This window comes from Hippopotamus amphibius, chromosome 6 (assembly GCF_030028045.1).
Source record: "Hippopotamus amphibius kiboko isolate mHipAmp2 chromosome 6, mHipAmp2.hap2, whole genome shotgun sequence".
NCBI classification, from domain to species: domain Eukaryota; kingdom Metazoa; phylum Chordata; class Mammalia; order Artiodactyla; family Hippopotamidae; genus Hippopotamus; species Hippopotamus amphibius.
In genome coordinates, this window is record NC_080191.1 from 29366240 (window position 1) to 29386032 (window position 19793).

Genomic DNA, 19793 nt, shown 5'->3' on the forward strand with positions numbered 1-19793 from the left:
AAAATTCAGGGTTTATGTGAGGCTAACTGCCCTGACCCTGTTTAAATTCATCAGATAAGTAAATACATCAGCACCTACTCTCTTTTAATATTCTGCTGAAAAAAACCATAATTCAAAAAGACAGATGCACTCCAACATTCATTGCAGCACTATTTACAATAGCCAGGTCATGGAAGCAACCTAAATGTCCATCAACAGAGGAATAGATAAAGAAGATGTGGTATATGTATACAATGGAATATTACTCAGCCATAAAAAAGGAATCAAATTGGGACATTTGTAGAGACACGGATGGACCAAGAGACTGTCATACAGAGTGAAGTAAGTCAGAAAGAGAAAAATAAATATATTAACGCATATATGCAAAATCTAGAAAAATGGTACAGATCAACCAGTTAGAAAGGCAGAAATAGAGACACAGATGTAGAGAACAAACATATGGACATCAAGGGGGGAAAGCAGGAGGGGGGGTTGGGGTGGGATGAATGGGAGATTGGGATTGCCATATATACATTACCAATAAAAAATATCAAATTGTACACTTTAAATATATGCAGTTTATTGTAATAAATCAATTCAAACAGTCTGCCTTCTGAACTTTCATTTTACCCACTGCATTATATCTCCCTTCTATATGATTTTGGGACTTCCTCGTCACTTTGTGAGTCATAGCTTCATCATTCATGAAGCCAAAAAGGTTATCCTGTCTAAAGTGGTTTTGGAATTAAATGTGTACCTTAGGACTCTAAACCAGAGGTGGCAGAAGTTCCCTGTAAAGGGTTAGTTAATAATAAATATTTTAGGCTTAACAGCCATACAGTCTCTGTCACAACTCTTCAACTCTGCCACTGTAGCACAAAAGCAATAGACAATACATAAACAAATGAGCACTGTGTCCCAACAAAACTTTATTTACAAAAAGAATGCTGTAGTTAGTCTCATGTCTAAAGCATCATATGTAATAAAAGAATAGGAAGGCGAGGTTTAGTAAGAACCTAGCATTGCGCTAGGAGAGATCTTGACATCTCAGATGTTTAAGTCTTCTGCCTTTAGAACTATGCCATTTAGGACATATAACTGTCTGATGGTTTCTAGGAAGAGACTGTACAGATTCAAATACGAAATTCATCTGTCAGTTTTTGTAAATCCAAGATAAGAACACATTTGCACGCATGATGTATTTCAAAAAGGTGTAGTCTGGTTTCCAAATCATGGCTAGATTCTCAGGCTAGGTCTCACAAGCTTATCAGATGCATGTTATAGTCAAGACAATACCCATATGTAATAATAGCCTCACTCACATGCACACACACACAGAAGGAAAACTCTTACACATAATGCATTTTAGTTACAACCTTTGCTAAACAGAATTTAGTGAACTATTATTTCTATTAAATAGAATATTAAATAGAATATTTAAATATTAAATATTTAACTATTAAAAACACATTCCACAGTAAACAGAAAACTTATTTGTACCAAGAACATTGTATGTTATTTCCTCCCTGCCGTACTAATTCAAGGATCTGTGGGGGAAATTTGGTTTAATATCTCTAACTCTGTTCTTTCTGTATCAATGTGATAATTCAAAATAACTTTTATATGTCATTCAGCAAGTAGTCTGATACTCTGCTCTGTGCCTAGCACTAGGTTAGAATTTCTGGGAGACAGGAATTAATCAACTTTGCCTCTGTCTTTAAGAAGCTTATATACTAGATACATGCACCCCTATGTTCACAGCAGCACTATTTACAATAGCCATTTGAAAATGTGGATAAGTCATCATATTAACAAACCAAAAAAAAAAAAGGAAAACTCATATGATTGTTTGATATAAAGTATCTGAGAAAAATCATTTTCCAACAATTTCTATTCCTGAAACTCTCACCAAAATAGTAATAGAATCTTCACCAGCCTGATTAAGAAATCCACAAATAACCTACAGATAACATAATTGGTAATGTTGAAACTCTTCCATTGTGATGGATTTGTCAGTTTCTTATTGTAATATTTATCCTTGCTTGATAAAGTCAGCTTTATTGAGATGAAATTTACATACAATAAAATTCACCCATTTTTATTTCAAAGTATTTTAAAAAATATGGTCACATAGCCATCACTACAATCATGATAGACATCCCCTCTGCCTCTATGTAGAAAATCCCGTCTACACTTCCACCACCAGCTCCAGTCCCTGGAAACCACTCATAGTCACTGTTGATTTTCCTTTTCTAGAATTTCATATATATGGAATTCTACAACACATATTTTGTGCCTGGCTTATTTTACTTAGTATAATGCTTTTCACATTCATCCAAAATTTTGTGTACATCTATGGGTAGCTATTTTTTAATGCTGAGCTGTATTCCACTTTATGGGTGAGTCACATTTGTTTATCCATTCACCAGCTGAGGTTTGGGTTGTTTTCAGTTTGGAGCTATTATGAATAAAGCTGTAATCAGTATTTGTATAAATCTTTGTATGGACATATATTTTATTTAAGGGAAATACCTAGAAAGGGGTATTGCTAAGTCACAAAGTTTGTGTGTTAAACTTAAAAAAAAAAAGTCAAATTTCCAAAAGGACTGTTGCACTTTTATTCGTAAAGAAATGAGGAATAAAGTACAAGTCCCAGTTATTATACCTCCTAGCCAACCCTTATATTTTATTATCTGCTGAGATTTTAATCTGCTTTTTCTAATAACTAATGATGAGCATCTTTTGTGCCTGTCATCTGTATATCTTCTTTAGTGAAGTGTTTGTTAAAATATTTTGCCTGTTACGTTATGTGTTCTCTTACTGAGTGATTACAGATTTTTATAATGTGAACACAGCTCTTGTACTAGATATATATTTTGTAAATCTATTCTCCTAGTGTGTAGCTTATCTTTTCATTTATTTGAGAGTACTTCTAAAGAGCTTTTTTTTCTTTTTTCCTTTTTAAATTTTGAAGAAAATTATCTACAAAATTTATCAATTTTTTCTTTTATGGTTTGTGGTTTTTGTGTAAGAAATGTTTATCTAACCAAAGTTTTCAAAAAATTAGATATTGTTTTATTTACAAATTAGATATATTAAAATAACAATGGTTGTGTACCGTTGTCTTTGATTTCTATTTGATTTTGCCTCTCAGATTTCCACTTATCATTTCTTTTTTTCTAGACTAATCCTTGAGAATTTTAACTTTTGGGTCATTTTCAAGCTATCCAAAACAATTCCTTGTGAAAATGTTGGTAACTTCAACATCCAAAAAGATATTTCTTCCAATACTTTGGAATCTCAGCTCCTGATTCCCTTTCCTTCAGTGATCTCATCCTCCACTCTCTGTTAGCTATCATGGTCATCTTCTTCCAAAATCTCAATTTTAAGCATTTTACTTAACTGCTAATTGTAATGGTCTCACCTTCCTCTCCAGAGAAACTAAAATCAATCGATCTTATCAACTTTTCTCTGTATCTATCATATCCCTCTCCTGTCTCCATTTTCTTTTGATCTAGCTTAATTGCCATGGTCACAATATTATAACAATTCACTTGCATATATCAACTCCCTCGTGCCTCCTTTGCTTTGTCATCATTCTCTTGGCTAAACCAAATCCCTGGTTAAAACCAATTCACAACCTACTGCCTGCCCCTTCACAGTGAAATGTGGCTAGAGAAAAACATACAGCTTTGCTAACTCATCTCATGACCACTGTCACAATTAAGTTTTCCTAGTCTATTTACTCTCCCACTATCCTAAACAACTATTTCACTTACTCTTAATCTCCTAAAACCTATCAGGTTTTACCATCCTCATAGCTGATGACCTTGTTTTCTCAGTGAAATAGGGAACAATAACTTCCAGCAATGTCCACCCTGTGTCTGTGCACATTTAAACTCTCCTCTTCTGTTACTTTGAATGAAGGGTCCATGTTCCAGGCAAAGGCTAATTCCAAAACTTATTAACTAGATACCATTCCCCTACCTTTTATCATGACAGTCACGCCAGCATTTCTCTTTTCAGCATCATCAGTTTTTCCTTCCTTACTGCATCATTTCTGCCCACATATAAACGTTTCCATTTCCCATTTTTAAAAAGTCTGTTGATCCCATGCCTACTCTAGCTACCACATGCATTCTCTTTCCCTGTGACAACAATACTCCTAGAAAGAGCAGTTTCCAAAATCTTTCCTTTCAGCATCATTTAAACCAGCTCCAAACAAACTTTTGCTCTCACTACTCCATCAAAACTACTCTTATCAAGATCAACAAATTCAGAGGTCAGTTCTCATTTATCTTTATAACTGTATTTTCAGTTTTAAAACTATTCACCTTCCCACAAAGACAGTGAACTTTCTGGAGGCGCTGTGTTTCATTTATCCTATCTTGAATATTAAAAATATTTCATTTTACTCACAATATGTCTGTATAATGAATGACCAAAAATATTTCCTTAACATCTTGGAACTGGAAAATCAAACTAGCATACACCATAATTTAATAATCATAAATTTAGGTAGAATCCTGTTAGCAAGTTTAGATGAATTTCTGAGACTTAATTTACTTTCACAGATTCTTTAGATGCCTAAACATGAAGAGGCAAAACTACAAAGATGATATTTTGAAAATAGATATTTGAAGATGTATATATGAACACAAATTTTTCACAAATTTGTTTACATTGTATAAAATATAATTATAAAAAATCCTGTAAAATGTATAAAGTCTCCTTCACAAATTAGAAAGAAGTCCTAATAACTTATACTTTAAATAATTAAAAATAAAACTGAGAGGCAAGAGAGGGCTGTATTTCTACTCTAAACAGTATTCTTAAAATAAAAATAGGTACAAAATAATTCATAATGGTAGCTACAAAACCTACCATACTTGATGTTTCATTTCACCAAATAGCTAAGTCATTGTTCATAAGATATTTAACAAATGAAAACGAAAGCCTTCTGGCTCCAGCTGAAGTCGCTTTTCCAAAATGTAACTATTATCTAAATCTTACTTCAGTTTCCAATCAAAATCACCAATGAATATCATAAAATTAAATTACAGTTCCTTCTCCAGTTGCATTTCCAATTACCATGTAAGAGCTTTTAAAAAGAAATAAAGCTTCAAGTTTCTGAGGACCAATAATAATATCTCAGGAACAGAATGAGAAGAAAGAGAAACATGTATTACAGGTTCTCTGGAACAGCTTTTCAAAATTAAGTTTGAAAGTAGACAAAACTTGGTGTTTTGAGTAACCTGGGGCTTTCTTACTAGCTCATATCCGCCAGAGCTAAAGTGAGCAATATGTCAAATTAACTTGCTCAATTTTCTTTTCTCAACTTTTTCAATGCCCTTTAGGAGCACCATTAATGAGAAGCTTTTGTTGGCATTTACAGCACAAAACCTGATTTTGGAAGGTTGATACTGCAATCTCCTAAATATCACAAAACTGAAAATTGTATGGTACCAGTTATTTCATCATACTAAAAGGAAAAATAGAGTCTGTAGATAAGCCATTTTTGGTTGAAAAGAAAAAAGCCTTCAGAATGGTTTTAATGGTTGATTTATATTTAAATATAAACACTGAATACAAAACAACCTCTACCTATAATTTTAAAAGCTTGTTGAAATTGCTGACTGAAAAATTAATAATATTATTGTGTCTTATCTTTCATATATTAAATGTGACGGTTATAAGAAAATAGACCCTAGCATATTGCATTAATCTCAATGGAGCAGAGCCTTCTATTTAAATAAAACATTGTGTTGGTCATTTAAAATAATTTACAAATCTATTCTCTTTAATGTTTTCAATTTCGGTACAAATCAAATCTATCACTGAGGAAACCACATAACAAATAAGAGTTAAATGCGTATCAGTATGAAATAATCAATCTATCTTTTAAATGAACCATGTAGAGACATTTCACATGAAAAATTATAAATTGATATAGGTATCAAGAGCAATTCCTAGAAAAACAATTATGTCTGATGACCATAATTTTCCTACCACTTGCCATGATAAATATCATTTGTTCCTCCATACGTAAAATAAGCAGTTATGGTTTTGCCTATTTTCCTTTATACGTACAGACATAAAAATGAAGAAAACAATTGTCTTCCTTGTTTCTATGGACCCTCTCTGGCTGGTCAATTATTTACAATATTGCTACTACTTTCCAAACTCACTGGAAAAAATATTTTAATCATCCTGGGAAGAAGGCCATGTAGGTTAAGACTAACTCTTAAACATAAAGAACGTAAGTAAGCTAGGTTTCATTCTAAAACAACCTTAAACAACAACAAACTTACAAAAACGAATTCACTTCAATTGAGCTGATACCTACTTGAATGTATTATTATATTCAAAAAGTCTCACTAGTGATTTACAATATTGTGTATTCATAAAGTGTGTGTTGTTATGGACACAGAAAACAATCAAGTCCCTCTATCTCCTTTAAAAATAAATAAAACATAAAATTAAATTGTGTGTTCCAAGATCTATGTGCTTTGCACTCTAATGTTCCGCATGTCTCTCAGTAGCACTGGTCTGTAGTTTTGCTCCAAAATTTCCATGTATTCAAAGTAATCACTCACTCGAAACCCATGCAGTGCTTCTTCCTGTCAAAAAATACAAACAGACGTTCATTCACTTGAGTAGACACACAATTCTAAGTTAATGAGTTTTAAACACTTGATGTATCATTTATTTTTCAGCTATAGATGGGGGTTTTATGTTCCTAGTAAATGTGTAACTGCTTTTTATTTAGTAGGCTATATATACATAATAACAAAAAATAATGTCCCTATGAAACAAGGTTGTATGTTTCCAAAACCAAAAATGCTTTACAGCTAACAAAAAACATAATGAAATTGTCTTAATATTTTAGATATAAGATTCAACTATAGAATGATTATTCACACCTGTAATTAGTAAATACTCTAAAGCTCATCAAAGGATATTTATCATACTGCAAGAAATATCTGTTCTACAGCTACTGTTCATAAAATCTCCAACAGTCTGCAACTCATAATGTTGGTATGATGCATGTCTGTACTAATTTGGAATTTAATGGTTAGTGTCCCAAATGAAGCATTCAAGAATGAAAAATAGTAGGAGCATCCATTTAGAATCTTAGACACTTGTAAAAAATTTTATGACTATTTCTTTTAGTATCTCCAAATACTAGCTATGCGATGCCTATCCTTCAAAGTAACAACAAAATTCTGCAAAAGAAACATGATCCCTTAAGAAAGAAAGAAAGAAAGAAAGAGAGAGAGAAAGAGAGAAAGAAAGAAAAGAAAAAAGAAACAAACATACATGATCTTTGATTCAATGTAATGTATTATGTCAGAAGTTTTGGAGGTTATAAAACATTCTGGGCAATTCATGCCTTTCTGGAGATAATAGCTTAAAGGCAAAAACTACTAACAATAAACAACAATTCAAAAGAATAAAAGATAATATCACACACCAATTATTGTGTTAGAGACAATCAGTTTGTAGATGAGAGACATCAATGTAGGGTAGTTAGGAAAACATCACAAATTCTCAATAAGAATGGATGTTTTTAAAAAGCCTCAGATGTCACTAGTAACTACTAGATTAGTAACAGTTCACAGCTTGCAAATAACTTGGGAGAAGAGTACCCTTACTTGCCACATATCACCTAAAATCTGGTTAATTTAGGGGAAAAGTAAACTGGTACTTTTAAAAAAAGTTATTACTGATCTACAAGACTGATGTTATAACCAAGAAAACTAAATGATGTTAAGTTATATGCATAAGATTACAGCTTTAAGTCTAGAGCTAATACCTTCAAACATAAAAATTTGAACTCTACTCAATTTTAAAATGCTTCTGATGTTATCCATTTCTTCATATCTTCATTCATTAACCTCATTCATTCCCTTATTATACGTAAGGTTCTTGGTTATAGAGTGAAGACCCAAAGATGAATGAGACAGGTCTCCATCCTAAAACATTAACAGCTGAGGTACATATCATATCTCCAGTTTTATGTATAAGCAACTGAATCAAAAGGAAGATGTTCATCTTATGAATAGCAGAAATACTATGTCTTCATAAATTTCTCTCCTATGAAACATATTTCACTTTGTTCTTTAGGAAAAAAATAGGATTGAAGTAAGACCAATCTTACTATTCAAGAATTCACTTTACCTGAGAACCCAGAGACATGTCAAGAATAAAGATGCAGGTGTAGAGAATGGACTTGAGGACACGGGGTGGGGGGCGAAGGGGAAGCTGGGATGAAGTGAGAGTAGCACTGACATATATACACTACCAAATGTAAAATAGGTAGCTGGTGGGAAGCTGCTGCATAACACAGGGAGATCAACTCCATGATGTGTGATGACTTAGAGGGCTGGGATAGGGAAGGTGGGAAGGAGTCACGGGAGGGAGGAGATATGGGGATATATGTATAAACACAGCTGATTCACTTGTTATACAGCAGAAACTAGCACAACAGTGTAAGGCAATTAAACTCCAATAAAGAGCTGTAAAAAAAAAAAAAGAATTCACTTTAAACGGTTATTGTTGTGGTCATGGAGCTATTTATGAAGTTATCCATTCTCTTCATTCAAATTACGTGTAATTTGACATTAATCACTCCTTCACTAAAGCTATACCTAAGTTGGAAAAGAATTATAGTAATGTGTTATTCTAACCTGAAGGAAAAAAGCCTAATGCCAGAAAAATTGTCTTAGTACATATTCATGATTTTTAAAAGAATGCTTATTGTTTATTAAATGTGAATTACAATAGGAGATGACAGCATTTAAACAATAATTTTTTCTGGGCAAAAATAAGCAAAACCTATTTTAACATCTCTTAATTATTGCTCCACTTTAATTTAAAAATAAAAACTACCTATAGAGAGCCATAGCTATTACTTGGTTTAAAAATACTTTTTCCTTAAAAAATGTTTTTTGAATTATGGCTTCTACTTGGGACATTAATTTTTTTTTAATTTATGTATTTCTTTGTTGGCTGCGTTGAGTCTTCATTGCTGCTGCTCGGGCTTTCTCTAGTTGCGGTGCACAGCCTGCTCATTGTTGTGGCTTCTCTTGTTGCAGAGAATGGGCTCTAGGTGCGTGGGCTTCCGTAGTTGTGGAACATGGGCTCGATAGTTGTGGCTCATGGGCTCTAGAGCACGGGCTCAGTAGTTGTGGTGCACAGGCTTAGCTTCTCTGTGGAATGTGGGATCTTCCCAGACCAGGGATTAAACCCATGTCCCCTGCATTGGCAGGCAGATTCTTAACCACTGCGCCACCAAGGAAGCCCTGGACATTAATTTTAAAATAAAGAGAAAATACTCTGATAACTATACTGAAAAGACACCCATAAAAATGGCAAATAAGGCTATAAAGGTCTTATTTCATAAGAGAAAAATTAAATATTAATTTTAAAAAGAATGTTTTTAAATTAAAATTCACAGGCAATTTTAACTCAATAAAATTTCAGAATCTCTGAATTCAACTTTGTCTTCAAAGTGGGATATTTTTCATTTTATCCTAAATGTTCCCTAATAGCCTTTTGAGTGAATTACTTTTCTTTGTAATTATGACCATTTAGACTGCCAGCTTATCATTCAAGTTATAAAGGACCATTTCCTTGGATGACTGCTGTATTATCATTTCATTTATAGACCTAAGTATATTGGACTCTGTATAAAAATATGAATTCCCTTATTCTTAAATAGGCAGACATATGTAATTATATAAGGTAACATTATCCCATTTTATATAAATACGGCACTATTCAAGTTTTTTTTTTTTTTTTTTTTTAATAAGTCACTTCTGGAGTGGTTTATGTCTTGGTTGGGAAGGTCATTTTGAGTAAATTGCACCTTCTTTTTCTACCTAGTGGCTTTTCAACCAGTGTGCCTTCAATGACTTGCTCTTTTCATTAATGTTGGGTTTCAAATGTTGATTGAAAAAGCATTAAAAATTACCATCTAAAACCACAATGTTGTGTGTATAGTCAATCTTAGACAATATAATATATATACAGCTTCCTCTCCCCTTTGTACATAGAATCTAGTTTCAAGTCTGTATCCAGATTTTCTTTTACTATTGAGAGCATTTAATTAGAAGTTCTATTGAATTTAAGATTTTTTTTAAAGTAAACAGACTAGTCAATGACATACTAGAAAGAGCACAGAATTTGGATTCAGACCAAAAAAGGGTTCAAACTCACCTGTGTTAATTACTAGATGGATGAACCTGGGAAAATTTACAGAGTCTCTAAGCCTTGATTTTAGAGAGGCTAAATAAAGCATAAACTGTGTTGTCTTAACTCCTCACCATGAACTATAAAATAAAGCCTTATGTGATATGATTACTGTCTCACCTCTGACCATTCTTACTCCCTTGCCTCGTGTTGGACACAATGGTCATCTTGACACCTTCTAAGTGGGCCAAGCTCATTCCTACCTCTGAGCCTTTGCACTTGTCTTTCTTCTCATTTAGAAGTCTTTGCATTGCTTTTTTCCTTTGCTTCATTCAGGTCTCTGATTAATTCCTCAGAGTGGCCTTCACTGGACTCTTTATCTAAATAGCACCTAAGAATCTCACTCTCTGACTCCCTTACCATTTTTGATTTCTTTATAATAAGATCTATCAATACCCAAAATATTATATATTTATCCACATTTTATGTTAAGTCAATGGCAGGGCCATGCATGGCCTATCTTGTGACTACAACAATGCCTGGAACACAGATGCTGCACAGTGGTCAATGAATGAATGAGTAATAACTGTTAATCCCTTTGCCCAGTGCCTGGCATTCAATAAGCACTCAGAGTGTTAATGGTGGTCATAATAACACTTTTATTAACCTACTTTCTCTGAAATGGTTGAGCTAGATTTTCTTCATTGCACTGCCAATTCGTAATGTTAAGCATGGATAGGCCCGCTAAGGATTACTGACTCCAGTCTCTGCTCTTCAATCCCTTACCAAAAATTTAAGAGAACAATTCACTTAAAATATTAAGCTATTACTATCCTTTCTTGCAACTTCTCAACAATCTGCCTATTATAGAAAGCAAGCTATACCTATAATTTCAATCATTATTTTCATCGAAGTTTTCAAAAATAGTTTCCAGCAGAAGTGTTTTTAGAGCTACTCCAAGCCCTGTAAATTTGGAATGTAAACTGAAGATAAGGCCTTTCAGGGTGGTAAATAGATAACAAAGCACGAAAAGATGAAGTGTGCTACCATGACATGCCTTAGTTTTAACTATGCAGAACGGTATGGAGGTTCCTTAAACAACTCAAAATAGAACTACCATGTGACCTAACAATCCCACTACTGGGCATATACCCAGAGAAAACCATAATTCAAAAAGACACATGCACTCCAGTGTTCATTGCAGCACTTTACAATAGCAAGGACATGGAAGCAACCTAAATGTCCATCAACAGAGGAATGGATAAAGAAGATATGGTACATATATGCAATGGAATATTACTCAGCCATGAAAAGGAATGAAATTAGTTCATTTGTAGAGACATGAATGGATTTAGAGACTCATGCAAAATGAAGTCAGAAACAGAAAAAACAAATATTGTATATTAACACCTATATGTGGAATCTGAAAAAACTGGTACAGATGATCTTATTTGCAAAGCAGAAATAGAGACACACACATAGAGAACAAATGTATGGATACCAAGGGGGAAGAAGGGGGCTGGGTTGAATTGGGAGATTGGGATTGACATATATACACTATTGACACTATGTATAAAATAGATAACTAATGAGAACTTACTGTATAGCACAGGAAACTCTACTGGATGCTCTGTGGTGTCCTAAGTGAGAGGAAATCCAAAAAAGAGGGGATATATGTATACGTATAGCTGGTTCACTTTGCTGTACAGAAAATCTAACACAACATTGTAAAGCAACTATACTCTAATTAAAAAAAAAGATTTCAGGACTCAGTTTAGGAATTTTTTCATATACCCTTTCCCAATATATAATTATTAATGCATTCAAAATGTGATTTTTTAAAAAGATCAAAGTTCTTTATAGAGTATGGTCGAAAAAATGTGAGATACATCACTCTAGATTAAATTGGAAAAGAGTCAATTCTTATTAATAATCACCAGGAGGCATATAAAGTAAGTTTGCCACAAAAGGTATAGCATTTACTATACACTGAGGTAACTTAACAAAGGATTTGCATTAATGTCATCTCTCACATAGGAAGCACCAAATTATATAGTTATGAGTTATATGAGAGAAGCAGTTTTGTGAACTTAGCTCCGCACTTTACCCTTGCTAGGGATGACCTTTTGTGTGTTATTTCTGAACTGTCATTATGAAAAAGGACCTTCTTTCCTGGTCAAAGTGGTAGAAACACAAACAACCTGTAAGTCATGTTTCATCTAGTTATTTCCCTCCTAGGGTGTTTTGTATAATTAGAAATTCCTGGACTCAATATCTCCCAAACTTCTGAATCCCTCATGTTCAAGATCCAAAGGTAACAATTTTACATATTCTAAAGGTTGCAAGGTACTTGAGATTTTATACTAAAATCTGGCAACGTAAGCCTCTGTCATGAAAATTCTGTTTTAGTAGGTCTGGGGAGGAATCTAGGTATATCAATTTTAATAAGGACCCTAGTCATCTTTAAGATAAGGAAAGTTTAGATAGAAAGTGTGGTTCTGGAGAGAACATGACATGCTTAAGTATTAAGGACACAGTATGCATTCTTAAAGATTTTAACTCAGCTGAGGGGTACATGGCATATGTGCTGACTAAAGAGATGATTCAGTTTTAGCTGGGTAAATGAGGGAATGGGCCTTGATCAGATACAATGTAAGAGAATGTTTCTGACACAGATCTGCAGTACATACCAGGTATTACTATATCATAAAGTACTAAGATGTCTCAGGAGGTGGAGAAGAAAATGGGAGCAAAAGTATACAGTCTAGCAATGGACTCAGGAGAAAATCCTGTTTCCTTTGCTGTGCTGTCTGCACATTTTTTCCTTAAGAAAATAAAAAATAAAAACCAAGGACTTCCTAGGTGGTGCAGTGGTTGGGAATCCACTGCCAATGCAGGGGACATGGGTTCGAGCCCTGCTCTGGGAAGATTCCACATGCCATGGAGCAATTAAGCCCATCTGCCACAACTATTGAGCCTGTGCTCTAGAGCCCATGAGCCACAACTATTGAGGCCATGTGCTGCAACTATTGAAGCCCACGCACCTAGGACCCATGCTCCACAATAAGAGAAGCCACTACAGTGAAGAGCCTGTGCACCACAATGAAGAGTAGCCCCTGCTCGCAGCAACTAGAGAAAGCCCGTGTGCAGCAACGAAGACCCAACGCAGCCAATAAATAAAATAAATAAATTTATAAAAAACAAACAAACAACAACAAAAAAAAAACAAGAGAAGGATGAACAGGGATGTAGAAACTCAAATAAGTGCTTTTTTTTTGAAGCACTTGCAATGTGTCAGATAACATTCTACAAGTATTTTACAGATATCATCTCATTTAATTCCTCAACAACTTGATGTGATAGGTATTACTTCATGCCCAATTAAACAGATGCACAGAGAAAACTGTGGTACAGAGAGGTAAGCAACATGCCCAAGCTTACCCAGGGTGGCAGAATTTAACTTGAGGTGGACTCAAGTGATATAAGGTAAATGCAGAAAACATAACTGAAAACCAGTTGAATAATACTGAGCATGTTGTGTCTGTTCCTTTGGATGGTGAATTATTTTTAATACTGTAAACACTTTTGTCTTTTAAGAACTTAGTATACAATTAGTTTTTTTGTTTTTGCTTTTCAGTCTAATCTCCATTTCTTACCCTGTCAACATGCTTGGATAACCACAGTTGCAATAGTAACAACAAAAAAACCCTCTTGACAATTTACTGATGGACTGAAATTAATCTGATTTTTACATAATTATAAATTGATTTTGCCATAAGATGCAGGATTTAGTTGAAGCATTTTAATTAAGTATTTTGAGTCTTCACAGCCTGATTTTCACTGGAAGGCAGTCTTTTCCTAGCCTGGCATTTCAGTGATGTTTGTCCCCAGGTTGAATTCATAAACTAAAACCAAGATCACTGACAGCCTATTGTCATGCTGAGAGGGATGAAATACAGCCAGTTGGCTAAAGCAGTGGGTCTTCTGACTTACTATTAAAGTAACTGTCCCTAAACTTGTTGCTTGTGTGTGTGGGGGGGGGGGGGGGCGCGAAAGAGAGAGAGAGCAAGAGAGGGAGAGAGAGTGATCTGTTTAAAACAAACCAACCAACCCAACTTTAGACTTTCAAGTCTGAGATATTTGAGAATATTTATTTTGTTGGATGATGTTTTTGTTTCTGGAAGTTTCATGCCTACAGATTTTCTGAACCATCATCTGTCACAGGAAAATGTTAGGTCCAAGGACTAAGCTCTTCAGCACACCTTTAGAAGTTGCCTTCTAGCTCAGCACTAATCTATCAATCACCACAGTGTGGGAATAATGCACTTAGCTGCTCTATTATCCAAACCAAATTTTTTTGTGTCTAAAACAGTACTGTGAAAACCTCAGACAATATCTTGCTGATAAACTTATATCCATGGCATTCATCTAATAATTTAGCGGTTTAGTCAAATGAGGAAACAAGTTTTTTTGCTTGCTTTTTTTTTTTTCCCCAGTAAACCTGGGTTAAGAAATTCTAAGTCATCTTTTCTAATATACTGATCTTGAAGAATTGTTCAGTGGGCTACCAGAAATGCAAGCACTGAATCTAGACTCAATTACCTGATTTAAAATCTTCAGCCTAAACCAAAATGAATACGGAACGGGTTGGTATTTTCTCTATACTACATGCTTCAGACAGATTTTTATTCCTAAAGTAATGCTTCCATCATGCCCCTTTCTGTCAATACATGAAAAACCAGAAAAAGAATTGCATATTTTCAATATTTTGGAATCATCTCATTATCTCAAGTTTCTCATGCTAACTGATAATTCTAGTTAAAAACATGTTTGTGGTTTTTCAGTATTTTGGAAACTAATTCAATTGGGCCTGATTATTTGAACTTATTTACCACAGTCAGATAGATGCTCCTGTCCATTTTTATATAGACTAATATCTTCCTTTTAAAAAGTAGTTTTATTACAAAAGAAGTATGGGCCCATTCTTCAAAAATTAAAAAAAAAAAGAAAAAAGAAAAAAGAAAGAAAAGCAAAGCCCACATAAATATATACAATAAAAAGTAAAAGTCCCCTATTCTACTCTACCTCCTCTTTCCTCTCAGAAGCAGTCATTATTAAATACATAGATTCAGGACATAACATGTAATCTATGTAAGAATATTATTATGGCTGTGGTATGTAGTTATGTGGAGAATTATTGATATTTTTTTTCCTTTTGTACAAGTCTGAGATTTTAGATCAGAAAGTATAAAACAATTTCCAAGGTTTAATCTCCATAACTATAGTTTAATGAGAACTTTTAAAATCATGTATCTTTCTGACTTGGGGATCTTTTGAGGGAAGAAAGAATAAAAATCATTTCCTTAATCAAAATTTCATTATTGGTTAATATGTGAATAAGTGAAAAATACTATATATATGTTTACATACTTCGCAAAGAAGAGATTATAACAGGACTTAATGGAGTAAAGGGGTATGTAAATGCATATTTAAAAATAAACTATATTGGAAATTATCTCACAAGAAAAATAACTGCCCACCAAAAGAGATCAGTGACTGTGAGATCTACCAGCTGAAAATAAAAAAAAAAGTGAAGTCACGGTATTCGAAGGACATTTTTCCTCATACCTCACATGAATGCAAACAGCAGGAGTAAGAAGTAAGGTTAGTTACAGGACAATTGCTAAAATTAATTCTTTGCCAACATGTTCTTAGTTTGGATTTAAACCAATTCAATTAAAATTTTAGTAATTTAAATAGGATTTAGACAGTAAAGATAAGCTTTTACCCTCACTTTAAAATTCTTTACTTCTAAATTGACAGCCTTATGCCCAGAGCACAGCCGAGTTTTGGAAATATTTAAAGAGGTCACTGTTTGTAAACTCTATTATAATTTTTCCTGGCAGTAATCAAGAAAGAGATGAAACTGCAAGAGTCACCAACATCAATCAGATTAAAAGATGATGAGATATAAGGATATTCTTCTGGTGGAAAGGAAGATGTAAGTAATGTTTGTTATCCAATGTGAATAAAACTTAAGTTCATTCATCTCTCCCTTTATATTTACTGGGTTGGCCAAAAAAGTTCGTTCAGGTTTTTCCATAAGGTGTCATGGAAAAACCCGAGCGAACCTTTTGGCTAACCCAATATTTACATTCTTTGTTTACTCTATCAACAAGTATTTACTGAGTACCTGCTATGTGCCAGGTGCTGTTCAAAGCACTGAAAAATACAACAGTAAACTAGACAGACAAAATCACAATCCTTGTGGAGCTTAAACAATATACTGAGGAAGACTGGCAAAAACATATCTAAAATAATTTCAGCCAGTGACAAACACTATAAGAGAAACTAAAGTAGGATAAGAGGTTAGAGAATTATAGGTTAGGAGATAGTCAAATATAAGAATTTGGGGAAATTTCAGACTCTGAAATCCCTATAACCGACCACTGCAATTAATGAAAATGTCCGTTACCAAAAAGAAACCCATATTTCGTCCTCAACATAATTCTCATTTACTTAATCATCCCTGTTCTCCAAATTACCTCTTACAGATAACTTTTTTCTTTTTCTACCTAACTTTTCCTTCTACATGTACAGCCATTGTCTTGTTACACTTTATCTCATTAAGAATGTTTCTAAGATCATAATTCTACTGATATATGTGGGAAGTTTGAGACCTTTTGAATTCAGTATTTATGAAGGAAAAATGCTTGATAGTTTGGCAATCTTAAATGATCAATGACATTTACTTACAAAAAATCATTAAATGAAAAATAACTGACAAGTACCTAATGGTAAAGAATAAAGATAAAATTAATTCACATAGAAATTATTTGCCCCCCAAGAAAAAACCTAGCACATGACAAATGTTGGTTTTGGTGTATGTGTGCACACGCATGCATATGTGAGTCTGAGGGTCGCAGGGGGAGGGACACATACTTTAAATTCAAGGAAAGATTTTTAACTTAAAACACAGAAAGCTGGATTTCTAGCAAGAATCGCACAGAGGGATGTATTTATATATCTCGTAATTTCTAAAGTCCAGAGCTTCAAAATTCATATTATGAGAAAGCAACTATATCTTGTTTTGAAATATTAACTTATATATAGTAGTTACTTTTTAAAAAGTGTTATGATAGAATCTTTCATGGAAACCTTTTGTAAAAATATTTGAAAGTTCAGAAAAATAGAATATGAAGGTATAGGAAATTACATTAAATGTTTTTAAAAAGTATCAAAGCACTGCATTAACACACAGTAACTTGTGACTAAATAAGATATAGGAATAAAAAAAAAAAAACCCTTTTGGCATAGCATACTGGTTAAAAGCAAAATTTGTAGCCAGGCAGCTTAGCTTCATATCCAAGCCCAACCACTCGCTAGCACCACTCACCAGCTGCAAAATCTTGGGCAATTTACTTAACTCGGTGCCTTGGTTTCCTCATCTCTAAAATAAAGCTAATAATACCTACCTTTCAAGGTTATTTTTGGGATAGCATGAGTGCATAGAAAAATATCTGGCATTAGACACCCCTTCAAAGTTGACTATTAACTTTCAGCCAAAAATTTTCCTCTAGAAATAAAGTTACTCACTTTTAGGAAAACCTGCAGATCTTGAGTCTGAGTGTGCTGTAGAATGTCTTGTTGTAGATGTTTGAATATAGCTATACAGATATACACTTGATAATCAGGACCAAGGAAAACACAAGTAGCAATATAATGGCAGATTTCTATCCAATCTAAGTAATTCCAAAAACACTGAGTTATCCATTGCAGGCAAATCTAGGGAAAAAAAACAAAGCTAGTTCATTAGAAAGCTTATAAAGCCATTATTTGACTTCTAAAAAAGTAGTACCCAGTAACTCACACAAAACCAATGAAGAGCTCAGCACTTAATCAAAATAGAAAGACATTCTGCATACAAGAAGCCTAAAAAGGATGCTTTATCTATTTGCCTAATGTGTGAGAAACTTTCATGGCCTTGGGACTCAGAACTTAGGGGTAACTGATGGTGTTCACACTGTTCACATGCTATTGCTAAATGTCTTCTTTAGTCATATTGTCCTCCTTACCTTTGACATCCATCTGCTCTCTGCAGGTAACAAATGCTGAGACTATTTTAATTCAGACATGGGAGCTTTTTCTATCCTACCTATAATCATAGATGTATAATTACACAGATGACAGATTGTTAAATGTTACATTGATACAAATGGACTCTTGCTGAATCAGAAAACAATTAAAACCAACTAGAATCAGGTAACACAAAAACAGAGCTAATGAACAGAATTCAAAAAAGGGACTTTTTACAAAAATCATTTATTTTCTGAATAATATTTTATAGATTATAAAAGCAATACATGCCCATTACAAAAAAAAATAGGAAACTTAAAAAAATATAGTGATTAACATTGCTAATATTTTGGTACATTAATGTTTTGGGTGAAGTTGTATCCCCCCACCAAATATGTCAAAGTCCTAACCTCCAGGACCTATGAATGTGACATTATTTGAAAACAAGGTCTTTACAGAGCTAATTAAGTTAAAATGAGGTCCTTGGGGTTAGCCCTATTCCAATATGACTGGTATCAAGGAAAATGAACAACTTGAACACACACAGAGGGAAAACATTGAAAAGATACACATGGAGAATGTCATGTGAAGACAGAAGATTGGAGTGATGCATCTATAAGCCAAGAAATATCTAGGGCCACCAGAAGCTAGGAGAGAGGCATCAAACAGTTCTTTCCCTAGTGCCTTCAAAGGGAACACAGCCCTGCCAATACTGTTATCCTCCAAAACTGTAAGATGATAAATTTCTGTTGTTTTAAGCTACTCAATTTGTAGTACTTCGATACTTCAGTCCTGGGAAACTAAGACAATTACTTTCCAATATTTTTAAATTTTCATACTTGATTTATAATTTACCATTGAGGAAAGATTTCTTTTATTGAACTTCTCTCTTCCCTACAGTTTTGTTTTTTAGGGGTGGGAAGGAAGGAATGGTAACAGATATGGTGGCTTATCTCAATTTGTCATAGATAAAGACAGACATATACAAATTTGCCTTTTTTGTTCTATTGCTGTGACCTTTAAAAAATATATTCTTGAATAGTTTCTAAAATTTGCTTTTATATCCCTGATTCAATTTGGAGGGGATGCTGATTCTGCTTTTAACTGCCGTTAACATGGTGTATTAGTTTGCTAAGGTTGTTGTAACAAGGTAACCAACTAGGTGACAAACAACAGAAATTTATTTTCTCACAATTCTGGAGAAGTCCAGGATTAAGATATTAGCAGGGTTGGTTTCTCCTGAGTCCACTCTCCTTGGCTTGTAAATGGTGGTCTTCTCCCAAAGTTTTCACATAGTCTTCCCTCTGTACATGTCTGGTGTCCAAATTTCTTCTTAGAAGGACACTGATAATATTGGATTCAGACCCACCGCAGTGACCTCATTTTAACTTAATTACCCCTTTAAAGATTCTCTCTCCAAATACAGTCTCATTCTGAGGTACTGCGGGTTAGGACTTCAACATACGAATTTTGGGGGCAGATACAAATCAGCCCATACCAGAAGATAGCATTAAATTTTTGTTTTCCATACATCATTATTTATG

The 19793-nt window shown here is 33.8% G+C and overlaps 1 protein-coding gene across 3 annotated transcripts in view; it reads right to left on the reverse strand.

The window, feature by feature from the left end:
• Positions 1-561: 561 nt before the first annotated feature.
• TBC1D32 (TBC1 domain family member 32) overlaps positions 562-19793 on the reverse strand; it is a 208683-nt gene continuing 189451 nt past the window's right edge. The window contains exons 32-34 of one of the 3 annotated variants that reach the window (XM_057738444.1): positions 17770-17958; positions 11774-11813; positions 562-6599 (exon numbers count right to left, since the gene is read on the reverse strand). In XM_057738444.1, the coding sequence (XP_057594427.1) occupies positions 6568-6599; positions 11774-11813; positions 17770-17958 (261 nt within the window). In that variant the 3' untranslated portion in view covers positions 562-6567. The remainder of the gene's footprint in view (positions 6600-11773; positions 11814-17769; positions 17959-19793) is intronic. The other 2 variants (XM_057738443.1, XM_057738445.1) reach the window with 2 other exon arrangements.